Source organism: Eptatretus burgeri, chromosome 3 (assembly GCF_056783735.1).
Source record: "Eptatretus burgeri isolate ZD-2024b chromosome 3, Ebu_testis_v1, whole genome shotgun sequence".
Taxonomy (NCBI): domain Eukaryota; kingdom Metazoa; phylum Chordata; class Myxini; order Myxiniformes; family Myxinidae; genus Eptatretus; species Eptatretus burgeri.
The window spans coordinates 85274917-85288305 of record NC_140963.1 but is presented as its reverse complement, the minus strand read 5'-3'; the positions used below and the strand labels follow the sequence as shown (position 1 = coordinate 85288305).

At 39.6% G+C, this 13389-nt stretch overlaps 1 protein-coding gene across 5 annotated transcripts in view; it reads left to right on the top strand.

Moving 5' to 3' along the window:
* LOC147030351 (uncharacterized) overlaps positions 1-9632 on the top strand; it is a 45949-nt gene extending 36317 nt beyond the window's left edge. For all 5 annotated transcript variants that reach the window (XM_085874302.1, XM_085874301.1, XM_085874300.1 and 2 more), the window contains 3 exons: positions 814-870; positions 3471-3551; positions 3954-9632. In XM_085874302.1, the coding sequence (XP_085730428.1) occupies positions 814-870; positions 3471-3551; positions 3954-5875 (2060 nt within the window). In that variant the 3' untranslated portion in view covers positions 5876-9632. The remainder of the gene's footprint in view (positions 1-813; positions 871-3470; positions 3552-3953) is intronic.
* The last annotated feature ends 3757 nt before the right edge of the window (positions 9633-13389 follow it).

The window sequence follows — 13389 nt, the reverse complement described above, 5'->3', positions numbered from 1 at the left end:
GCAACATTTCCTTATTGAAGAGTACCCTGATACGACTTGTTTAAGACCAAATGCTGAGTTTTAACAAAAAGTACTGAAAATAGTGAGATATGTCGATTTGGCCATCCCTCTAGCCTTTACCTTCTCTTCGTGAAGGACACTGTTACATCTTTAACGTCCACCAATGCTCCCAGTGCTGGCAGTAGGGTCCTACGGCTTAATGTCCTTCCGATGGATGGCCTTGCCTTGCTTGTGAAATACCAGGGTGGTAGTTTATGGCTGGGTCGACATTCTAAACCAGGCTAGACACCTCCGATGTAAGTACGCACAACTCAAAGCAATACTGCCAGTCCCCATCGATTTATAGTATTACATTTACGTCTCAAGTTGTAAAATAGAATTGTTGGCTGTGTTGTTTTTTGCTTATGTTTTATTTCCATTTACTCATGATGTTTTCTATCTGTCAACCAAATTTGATGTTGAATTATAACATCACAGATGATAAGTCTGGTTATGTAAACGAGGTATCCTGCTTCACCTTGCTTCGTGGTGAGCAACATGAACTACATGGTGTCTCACTCTGTCAAAGTTGCCCTGAAATCTTTCTGTTTTTAAGGTAATTCTGTTTTGCTGATGAAGCCTTGAGTCAGAAACACATACTCAAGACTGATGTCAAGCCCTGAACATTTTTCCATGAGGGGAATGTTAGCTTGGGTAATTCACTCTTGGTCTTTTTATTTAGGCAAGCTATTTGTGAAAACTAACCTTTTGCATTACCAAGATGGGCAATGTGGCAATGCAATCATATAAGATAATTAACATTATTATTTGCAGGCTTGTTGGAAATTGTGAAATTTGAATCTGCTGACTGGGATTCACCAATCGCTCAAGGTGAGTTCGAGAGGGATTTCTCCAAGGGTGTGTGTGTGTGTGTGTGTGCGTGTGTGCGTGTGTGCGTGCGTGCGTGCGTGCGTGCGTGCGTGCGTGCGTGCGTGCGTGCGTGCGTGCGTGCGTGCGTGTGTGCGTGTGTGTGTGTTGTTGGTTGTTATATCTCCATATGTGGGTTTCAGACAGTGGAACGGAGCCCTCCCAGGTCTCGAAATATCCAACTCCTGTGTGTCATGAAGTTACATTTCAACCACTAGAGGGCGTAGTTAGATTAAACCATGGCCAGATTAGAAAGCTTGCCTGCCATCATCATTCCGGGCAAAATTGCATCTGAAGTACTTGTATTGAAAGTTGTCGGAAAGCTGTGCTTGCTACTGTTGTTCCAACCGAAGGAGGAGAAACAGTGGAATTTCCTTTCATCAGTGAGTTGGATGGTGGAGTACAAGATGTCAAACAATGATGAGTTTGTGGTACTTTACTACAAGACCATGACCATGTTAAAGCTGATCATCGTCGTAGACTGACCAACGTCAACATTGTTTAATCCAAACAATCGACAAGTTGGTTAAATCGTGCATCAGTTCAACATAAAAGTGATTTCGGCATCAGGTAATTGAGTGCGCATTCACAAAATACTTGTGCACTTTGACAAGCATTTTGCATATATCCACTCTAAGTTCATTGGAAAGTATTGAAATAGATTTTCATGCATGTGCATGAATGCGCAGGTGGAAAATAAAAACACCTGGATTGCCTGCATCATGTATCGCATTGTCATGTCATGGACATAAAGGATTGTCATGTATCGCATGCACATCCGGTTATTTTTTGCACAAAGCATGTGATATGATGTTTTTTTCTGCTAGGCTCAAAAATCTTCCTAAAATACCCAGAGGACACAAAAGACCCCAAACACCCAGATGACCCAAAATACCCTGTAGAACCTTTAGGATAAGATGTGTCAAGTTTCAAATTTTTCCAATCAGCGGTTTCAGAGATGTTTTAATTTTTTGCGTTTAATCCAAGTCAACTACCATACCATGTGACCTGTGATGTCAAAATTATCATTAAAATATTCTCCATGTGGGGAGGGGGGAGTTAGTTGCTCCTACCCTGAAAATTTTGGGTCAATCGACCAAGTAAGTGGTTGCTGAGAAAAAAAATGCTAAAAAAAAAAAGAGCAAAAAAGGCCAAAAAAGGGATGAATAATAATAATAATAATAATAATAATAATAATAATAATAATGATGAAAAGTATTTTAACAAAATTATTTCTTTGTTTTCTCAATATTCTCATTATATAGGCTTTGTTGAAAATTTGATGACAGCTCAAATGGTGAAAAAGTTACTACTCGGACAGACACACACACAGAAGTGATTGCAAACCCCATGTTCCACAATGTGGGGGGTGGGCTAATAAATATGACAAAAACAATGATAACATTGTAACAAAGCATATATTAATTAATTATAATAATATTGACAACAATAATAGTGCAGTCGTATCATTTGGAAATAATTACAACAAACGTATAATCCCTCCCCCACCCTGGCCCAAACATATCTGGGCTTGGTGAAAGGCAAGCTAATGTTCGAGCAGTACGGCAAGCATGGATGTTACTGTACAAGGGCATGAAGGCAAATTAAAATTTGGTCCAATGGACCAACGGGCCCACTACAAGATGCAACATGGCTGCCATGGCTTGAATCCAACATGGCTGCCAAACCATGTGACCTATCAATTAGAAAATATCAAAAGGCACCAGTTCACCACTTGCTTGATATGTGTACCAAATTTCGTAAATATATCTTGAGGGGATTTGTAGTTAAGCTCCGGAAACGAAATGTGATGGACGGACAGACAGAACCCATTTCTATATCCCCCACCAACTTCGTTGGTTGGCGGGGGATGATAAATACAATAAATATGGGCCCATGTGAAAGTGGGATAGAAATACTGTTCAACCAACTATATAATCTGACTTCAATAAAGAGGGAAATATCAATTAATTATCTTATAATTGCTACCTCAAATTGAGTGATGTGTATATATATATATATATATATATATATATATATATATATATATATATATATATATATATATATATATGTATATATATATGTATATATATATATATATGTATATATATATATATATATATATATATATATATATATATATATATAATTATCACATATTACTGGATTTGATTTTTCATTGAGCATTTCACAGGGAATCACTGGGTTATTGGAATTGATGAAATCCATAATTTAATTAATAATTTACAAACTTTCCTTCAACATTTTCCTTCATTCTCACTACTGTGTACTATACTGGACGTTGAACAGAGAATGTAAATACATGTAATAGTGAAAAAGGCAGGGAGACCGAGTTAATAATGTAGAACTAGTGCATGAGAACAAAGCCTTTCCACAGAGTTTTCACATGAAAACACTTAGGCACATCCAGGTTCTCCGGAATGGTGATAGCAGACAATGTGTATGTATGCGCATGCATTCAAAAAATAATTCTATGTATATCAGAGATGAAAAAACGAGGTGTGTGTATATGATTTATGGGTTTAACCTCCCTTTTCCAGAGGCGTTAAATGGAGTCCTTCGACAGCAAAGGAGGTTTATTACTGCTGCCATGGAAATGAGAAGAGGTTCGCAGGCCACAGGTATTGAATGAGTTGGTAGTGAAAGTAACTGCACCTCAAGCGTACTTTTGTTTGTATTGGATTGATTGCAAATTGCCAGGTATAACTACCTTTGCTTGCTGAGATTGTGAATGTTTTTTTTCCATTATGCCAGTTCGGCCGCGGAGAAGATATAAATATCGTTTCAAGACTATTTTCAAATGTTTTAGAGATCGAGGACGTGCTTAATTTTAATTCTGCATCTTATATTTCCTCTATTGACTATTTCAACACACCAACATAGCACAAAAAAAATTCTGAGCCTAATTTGATGGTAATATACATTTAATGTTGTCTTTAATCCAGCATGTGCAATTTTACAACCAAAATTGAGCCTGTGTTACATCTGGTTGATAGAGTGAAGTTCTCTTTGTGTGTATGCAGACTTGGAACAACACTTGCTTTGCCCACAAAGCATTTTCCACGATGGTCCTCAGAATGATGTCGATGAGTTGCAAGGACCTCTCCAGTTAAAGGCAGACCAGGAAGAAGGTCAGGGTGATTTTCTGTTGCAGCACGAAGATGGAAGTGTTTTGAATGTTTTTTCTAAAGGTAACAAGGATAGTCTTCGGTTTTCAAAGATAGGCATTGGTGAGTCGAAAAACGTAAAAATTAAGCCGTTTGTTATTCTGTCAGAAAAGGAGTACAAGCAATATTTGGATAGTTTGAACGGAAACCAAGAAGATGAATCGGACTCAGAAAAGTGCTCGCGTGAACTCGAAGTTGAAATCGACATCGATGCTCAAGATGAAAGCGAGCGGGTTTGTAAAGTCTGCGGAAAGGTTTTCAACCAACTGGCCAAGCTTATGTGCCACCAACTAGTGCACACTCAAAGCAAACCCTGTTCACACTTCGAATGGCGGAAATCCCTCTCGATAAAACGTACAACCTCCAAACATTCTCTGCTGACCACCGAAAAGAAATTTAGTTGCAAGATTTGCGAGATGTCTTTTCGGAGCAAATCAACTCTCGTGCAACATTTGAGGTGTCACAAAGATGCTGTGGGTTTGAGTGAGAAATCTGAAGGTTTGGAGGCACTTATGACACAAGATGCTCCATGTGACAAGGAACTCGTGAGCGAAGAGAAAGCCCTCACAGAAGCGCAGCCTGGTTCTCAAACGAATGATACGTCTCACGAAGGAAAGGAAGGAGACAAAGATCTTCTTGTTAAACATAATAAAGCTGATCTTGGGAGCACAGTGGGTGACAGACCTTATGCTTGTGAAAACTGTGGATTGACATTCCATCAGAAATTTCACCTTGTTGCACATTTTGTTTGCCACATGGGCGAAAAGCCATACAGTTGCAAGCAATGTAACAAGTCGTTTCGTCGAAAACCTGACTTAGTGAGGCACCTGAAAAGCCACTCAGGCATACGGCCTTTTGGATGCGATGAGTGCAAAAAGAATTTTTTCCGGAAATCCGATCTCGTAGCACATCAGAGAATCCACACTGGTGAAAGGCCTTTCAAGTGCACAAAATGTGAAAAGGCATTTGGTTACAAATCCCACCTCGTAACGCACATTCGAAGCCACAATGGTGCGAGGCCGTACACGTGTAAGGAATGCGGGAAATGTTTCGGTGAAAACTCGACACTTGTACGACATCTCAGGTGTCATACAGGTGAGAAGCCTTACAAGTGCAAGGAATGCGGAAGGGACTTCAGCGAAAAATCGACCTTGGTGAAGCACATTCGAAGTCACACGGGGGAGAAGCCTTTCAAATGTGAGGAGTGTGGAAAGGGATTTGGTGACAAATCGTCACTTGTGAAGCACGTCCGATGCCACACAGGAGAAAGGCCGTATCAATGTTCTGAGTGCGGAAAGGCGTTTAGTCAGAAAAATCATCTCACGATACATTTTCGCTGCCACACGGGCGAAAAGCCTTACGAATGCACGCAGTGTGGAAAACAGTTTACTGAAAGGTCGTCTGTAGTGAAACACCTTCGGTGTCACACGGGTGAGAGGCCTTACAAGTGCCAGGAATGCAGCAAACATTTCAGCGAAAAGTCTTCGCTGTTGAAACATCTTCGCCGGCACACGGGCGAACGCTCTTTCATTTGCACTGAATGTGGAAAAGAATTCAGTGAAAACTTCTCACTTGTGAAGCATCTTCGGTGTCATACAGGCGAAAAGCCTTACGAGTGTGAGGAGTGCGGAAAAGCATTTAATCAGAAAACTCACCTGTCGATACACCTAAAATGCCATTCAAAAGAGAGACCACATCGGTGTGAGGAATGCGGGAAACGTTTTGTTAAGAAACTCTTGTTAACAAAACATATAAGGTGCCATACAAGTGAAAACTGAAGCAACACTACAATTCCGATGGAACGTACCAATAGCTGAGGACAACAATAAATCAGGTATCCAATGAGGCTCGTAGCGAGTACGTTTTGTTGGCAGAAAGAGCTGCGTTGACGCCTTTATTGTTTATAATACGAACATGGATCACAGTTGAAAACTGATCATAATGGTGAAAGCCAGCTTGGCAGCAGAGGAAAATTAGGAATAGATGCCACAGATAACCGCTGCGAAGTGACGTGATAACAAAAATGAAAACTTTTTTGAAAGTAACTCCAAACACCATTATTTACAAGTGGATCACCTGATGTGGAGCAAGCAGAAGAACCTGAAATGAGAGGTGAAACCACACTCGAGCAGAGCAAGACTAGGGTGGAAATCGATCAGCACTCAGGATCATCTTCAAAGGACTTTGGTGAACCTTGTTTAAAGGATGAGAGCTGGATCGACCTCAACAACATTTGACAGTCATTTTTAAGCACTTATGATGATCTCCAAGGATGCCTAAAAATGTAACTATGTCTTGCTCTAGTGCCAGGTACCTAACTAAAGAGAGGCATGTTGTGCTTGTTTACACATAAGGTGGAAATTATTTTGGATGACATCTTGTATTAGGTTTTCAACGACACATTGAAATATGTCCTTCACTGTGCAATTTCCTCTTTTATTCTTGTGCTCTGGCAGTGTTAACCTAAAAGCAGAAATTTGAAAGAGTGTTCTTGTACATAGCAAGCGAGCTGTTTACTTGCCATATTGTTGGTTTTCAGAGGGTATTCATGGGAGGGGAAAACAAAGGGTATTGATGAAAATCTGTTTTGATATTGATGATTCTAAAACGTCCCCACCATGCCCAGTTATGCAATTTGCAACCTTGTTATGATTAACAGGCACACTTGGGGAATGTGAGAGGGTGGGTAATGACATCCTTGAAAGAGACCTTGTAGAATCTACGATAATAAACATATTTCCCATGTTTTAGCAGGAGGCTGTGCCTCCTAAATTCCCCAAGTAACATAATCACTGTGGTCGTTAATTCGAAGTTGTCCCGAAGTTGGTCTGAATTTAATTGCCTTGTTTTAAATGCCACAGTTGTAACAGTTGCACCAGTGACGGCAGCAAACCTGTCGACATGAACTTGTACCTGGAAGAGTGGCAGATTTAATTTTCGATTTGCTTTGTATTGTTTAAAAAATTGTGGAATCTTATTGTAGGTTGACATTTCCAAATGCTTCCCAAATAATTGTATCAAAGGATTTGAGCGATCACTCGCTCACTTGAAATGTGCTCTTTCCATCATGTACATCTGAACTCTACTGCAGTTACATAGTAAATGGGAGTATAAAACCCTGGATGTGATTTCAACACGATACAAACACAATTTCCGTTTTCCCCAATTTTCTTTGTTAATTTGAAAATTTACATTTATGACACAATTGTAATCTGAAAATGTCTCTGTTGGGTGGGATGGTTTGACCTTGGCATTCAGACCACAATGACTTGCTGTAAAGTACAAGTATCCATTGCTGCCAATGTATGGTACAAAGTAATGCTATAAACATTTCTCTGGCTTGACTCTTTGTGCGACTGGAAGTTGAAAGCTTACAGTATTGCTTCAGGAGTTTTTATCGGTGTGCATGCTTCGGGTTAACATGCCCTCGCATTTAGTGTCATAAGCTAATTAATTATAATCTACTTTGGTGTTTAAATGATGTAAAGAAGGTTACGTGCAAACGAAACAGTAGGAAAGATGAAGTGCGTCTGATAAACAGGAGCTGTATGTTTTGTTTATGATATAATAAAATGATTAATCTTGAATGTTGTTGGAAGACAACTTTTGAAAATTATACACAGGTAGACTATTTGACATCCTTCATTCTCGTAAGATGATCTTGCGATAGATTTTAAAACCATAGGCTTAAAACCTGTGCTTAAATTATGATGCCATTCAGACCTCTACTCGTGTAATATCCAATAATGACAGCCCATAGTTTTTACACAGCATGGGAGCGTTCAGGAGAAGGTTGAGAAACGCTGGAGTCCCTCAAAATGACTTCTTTGTGTTTTTTTTCAAGAGTCTGTTCGTTTGCTTTTCCAGCGACATGTTGGATAATGGCATGAGTTTTCAACTTTGTGTTTCAAAAAAAATTTATTTCTCAGAGCACTTCGATTGGATCTATTTATTGTAAGACACTTGGTACAAATGCCATTCATTCGGAAGTCTCAATCCCTTGGACATGAAAAGTGATGTTATCAATTTCCGCACACACATCACACCCGAGTTTTCCATCTTTGCAGCCTATCCCAGGATATGTGTCCTTTTTCCTCTTCAATATTTCCTCTGCACACATATCTGTGCAGCTTCCTCATGACGACTCCATCTTTGCTCTTTACTTCTTCGGGTTACTTCTTGTTCTTCCGTTTCATTGTACTTTCTTTACAAAAGAATGATGTTTTATTTTTGGGTTTTGCACCCACACAAGACCAACGTTCCTTCCTTTGTGCCGCCATTGAAAATACGCAGTGCATTGTGGGATATCTTATGCAACATTTAATGCATATGTTTTTGTTCTGAAAAACAATTATTTCAATAGGAGAATTAAAATTGTTTGCAACATTAGTTTGTTTTTAAAACCCTTTCTGTAAACTTTTAAAAATACACTGACATAGCAGCCAAATAAGCTGTTTTTTATCTAAATGGTGAAAAATGCATAATGGTATCCAAAAAGTGATTAAGTAAATAATGTTGACATTTTAGATTGAAAATGAATAACTGATTTTCATGTGGGTCTTTCTGTGGGTCCGTTTGTCTGTCTGTGTCTATGGGATCTTTAACATCCACAAATGAGCAATGCTAACAACACAGATCTTCTGGCTTAACATCCACCCAATGGACGGTGCACACATTGATGAATCACCATCCCTGTGAAATCCCAGGATGGCAGTTTATAGTTGTGTTGAGATTCTAACCCAAGCTAGACAATTCAGAGGTGTGTATGCATACCTTTCAGCTATCCTGCCAATCCGTTGATAATATACAGTTATAAAAATGTTATTATGGAATGTATCCATCCATTGGGACCATACTCCGTGCAGAGTGTTGGTGCTGCCTTAGCCGTCTCCTTGGCTATTTGGCACAATCCTGGACAGGTGACCACTCCGACACAGGATACCAGCAAGCTGACACTCATTTTGCTGACCTTGAAAGGATGACAGGCAGAGTCAACCCCACCTGGTATTAATTCGACAGAAGAGTGGGATTTGAACTTAGGATCCGAGGATTCCAAGCCCACCACCCTAACCATGAAGCCAACACCAGGCATACGCGATGTATGTTTTCCCATATTAATTACTTTAATTTCTGTGGTTAAGGTTATTTCCTTATAAACGTACAATCTTAGAGTTATAACAAGTTCCTTGGCAGAAAAAAAGTGTGTTTATTAAATAAGCTTCAAAGGATTGAATAAGATGCAATGATAATAGACTTTTGATGGTTTTGTTTTGCTGTCTTTGTACTCTATATTGTCCCTATAATAATCCAATGACAAAAAATGTTTGTTACAATAATTTTGAGATTGAACAGAGAGTGAATTTGCTTTCTTGGTTCCACTGTTAAAACCACCTGCTTGTTTCGTTGAAAAATCTTGAATGTTTTACATAAAACGTGAGTATAACTTGTTGTATACCAAAATGCCATCATTATATGTGTATATTTTGCTGCAATGAAACTGCTTTTATTTAATAAACAGAGATTTATTAATTTTAATGATTCTTCTCGGTGAATACCATGTTAATAACACAATCTGTTGCCTTTTTCTATTTGAGGTAAAGCTTCAATAATATTTAATTAACTGCCCCCTCCCTCCCCCCCCCCAAAAAAGAACAACTTCCTTTTTCCCCTTTTCGTATTCTGTTGTGTGACCAACAAGACAACGGACCAACTTGGCTAACTGGCCAGTTATACCCAGCATCTTGAACCAAGCAATAGTTAGAATTCATGAGATGCAAACGAAAATACATGATATTCTTCCTGCCACAGAGAGCCCCTGGAGTGTTGTTGGCTTTTCTGAAGATTATCCAACCACCCTCAAAAGGTCGGTGTACTCCGCAATGTTTGCACAGCTTCAGGGAGGGAAGTTTGGTATCGTCTTCAGTGTGACCTAGACGTTGCATTGACTGCTTTGTGAGTGATTATTGGACTATGTGCTGGATTGACAAGGTTAATAAGAACAAAATTATTGTCTGAATTCAGAAGGTTAGTGAAAGGGAGTCGGTGAGGGGGGGGTATTTTTAGGCATTTTTGTCCACTTGGAGAAAGAGTAAGGGCCATGCAGGGTGTTAGCAAATAATTTTGATCTTGTACTTCCATTTTCAACTTGATTATATTTGATCTCATGTTGTGGAAAGTTTTTTTTTGTTTATCCTCAAACCTGGAAGTTTTAATTTGTATCATTTCATTAGAATATCCAGAGAGAGACTTCCATGCCTTTGGCTGTTCCTTAGCTGATTTCCTGACACTAAGTTGTATGAAAAACACCTGTCATGTTTTCCTATCATGGTGACTGAAATGAAAAAAGGAAACCATTTCAACAAATTATCAAATCAGGCTCGAACGCATGAAATAGTGATGCATTTCAAACCAAATGCACAAACTCAACTCACTTTATTCTGGGGCAGTCATCGTGCCTCAGCCTGGGGATTGCAGAGCTACAGTGCCTTCAGCAAGAATTCACACCCCTCGACTTTTGTTGCGTTCCAGCCTGAATTTAAAATGGATTGACTTAAATTTTTCATCACCAATGCACACAAAATACCTTATTATGACAAAGTGAAAACGTTTTTATATATTTTTACAAATTTATTGAAATGAAATGCAGAAATATCTCATCTACAGAAGTATTCAGCCCCCTAAGTCAATGCTATGTCGGAGCACCTTTTGGCAGTGATTACAGCTTTGAGTCTTCTTGGGTATGTCTTTATCACCTTTGTACATCTGGATTTGGGAATTTTCTCCCATTCTTCCTTGCAGATTTGCTTAAGCTCTGTCAAGCTGGATGGGGAGAATCAGTGAACAGCAATCTTCAAGTCTTTCCACAGATTGTCAATGGGATTCAAGGCTGGGCTTTGGCTGGGCCACTCAAGGACTTTCACGTTCTTGTTCTGAAGCCATTCCAGTGTTGCTTTGGCTGTATGCTTGGGGTCATTGTCCTGTCGGAATGTAAATCTTCACCGCAATATCAGGTTTTTGCACTCTGAAGCAGGTTCTCCTCAAGGATTTTCCTGTATTTGGCTCCATTCATTGTTCCTTCTATCCTACCAAGTCTCCTAGTTCCTGCCACTGAAAAGCATCCCCGTAGCATGATGCTGCCACTACCATTCTTCACGCTAGGATGGTGTTAGATTGGTGATGAGCTGTGCTCAGTTTCCACCAGATGTAGCGTTTTGCATTCAGGCCAAAGAGTTCAATTTTCTTCTCATCAGACCACAGAATCTTTTGCCTCATGCTCTGTCATTCATGTGCCTTTTTGCAAATTTAAGGTGTTGTCATGTGCCTTTTTCTCAGGAGTGGCTTCTATCTTCCACTCTCCCGTAAAAATTATATTTGTGAAGTGCTGCAGAGACTGTTGTACTTCTGGCAGGTTCTCTCATCTCAGCCAAGGAACTCGGTAATTCTGTCAGAGTATTGGGTTCTTGGTCACCTCCCTGACCAAGGTCCTTCTTTCCCGGTTCCTCAGTTTGGTCAGATGGCCAGCTCAAGGAAGAGTCTGGGTTGTTCCATATTCTTCCCATTTCCTAATGATTGAGGTCACTGTGCTCTTGGGAACTTTCAACACTCTAGAAGTTGTTTTTTACCCTTCCCCAGATTTAAGCCTCCTCACAATCTATCTCGGAGTTCTACGGACAGTTCCTTGGACTTCATGGCAGAATTTCTGCTTTGACATGCACTGACAACTGTGGGATCTTATATGGAAAGGTCTTTCTTTCAAAATCATGTCCAGCCAATTCAATTGGCCACAAGTGGACTCCAATCAAGTTGTTCAGACATCTCAAGGATGATCGAAGGAAATTGTAAGGATGCGAGCTCAATTTGGAGTGTCATAGCAAAGGGGTTGAATACTTATTGACTCGAGACATTTCATCTTTTCATTTTTAGCTCACCTGGATTTTAGTCATGTGAGATTTATGCGCTTGAGTGAGTGAGTGAATCAGTAAGTCGGTCGGTAAACACTTCCGTCATTATCGCTTGAACCAAACATAGGTTTTAGATGAAACTTGGCCACAAGCTTCATATCTGATGCCTAACAAAGGTTTATTGACCATCAAAATGTGCACTCATTAAGGGGATTGACGGGGGTTTTTTTTGACCCCCCTCCACCTCCCCCCCCCAAAAAATAGGTATTTGCTCTTTTCTCCAAAACTACATCCACAATTTTGGTGAAACGACCACAACCTTCATCACCCGTGATGTACCAATGTTTGTTCACAGCATAAAAAAAAAAATGGTTGAAGGGGGTTTGAGTGACTGTTGCTCCTGATCTGGGTGAGCATTAGGACATGCGGTCCTATTTTTAATTAACTAACAGAGTTACCCACCCTACAGGTGATCTTGTTCCAAGCATGCAACACATTCTTCTGACCTATACCTTTATTTGGGTGATGTACAGGCAAAAAAAACAACAACCCGGATTACATGCATGAAGCAAAAACATACCTACTGCTTATAATTCAAAACACCTCACTGTATTGGAAAATGTGGGGACAGGAATACTGTACTATAAAGAGGGGGGGGAGGGTTCTTCTAATACCATCTCCTCCCCTCCCCTCAAGACTACCAGCAAAGATAAAAACACCCTTATGCATTAATTGGGGGTCATGCTAATCATATGTAGCAAGTCTGGATGTAATGAGCCTAGAACTGTAGGAGGTGCAATACAACAAGCACTGGTCTGTGAATTTCAGTTAGAAAGGATAAGGAATTGTAAAAATTTCTAAAAAAAACAACAAAATTCCACTTTGTCATTGTGGGGTATTATATGTAGATCAGTGACAAAAAATCTCAATTTAATCCATTTTAAATTCATGCTGGAACACAACAAAATGTGAGAAGTCAAGGAGTGCGAATATTTTATGAAGGCACTGTGTCTTTGGATGAACATTTCAATTATTTTAATATCAATGCAGAGGACGAGGGTAATGGAAGAACTAACTGGATGATAGTGTGGAAGGTTGTCAAATCAACAACTCGTGATGGATAAGGGGACCAGGTAGATACAGGACATAAAGCCAAACAACTTAAGGCAGAGTAGATGGATAAAGTCACATATAGATGGAGAGAGATAAAACGGTGGGTAGATATGATAGACCTCCTGAGATGGTGATCAGTGACACCTTGAAGAACATGATAGGATCGAATCGAAAGCAATTCTTCTGATGAAATAAGAGGCTTGAAGATGAGCAGAAAGCTAAGACTTGGAATTTGGTGATCGGATGAAGAGGAGGACAACATGAAGGTGCTTCAGCTT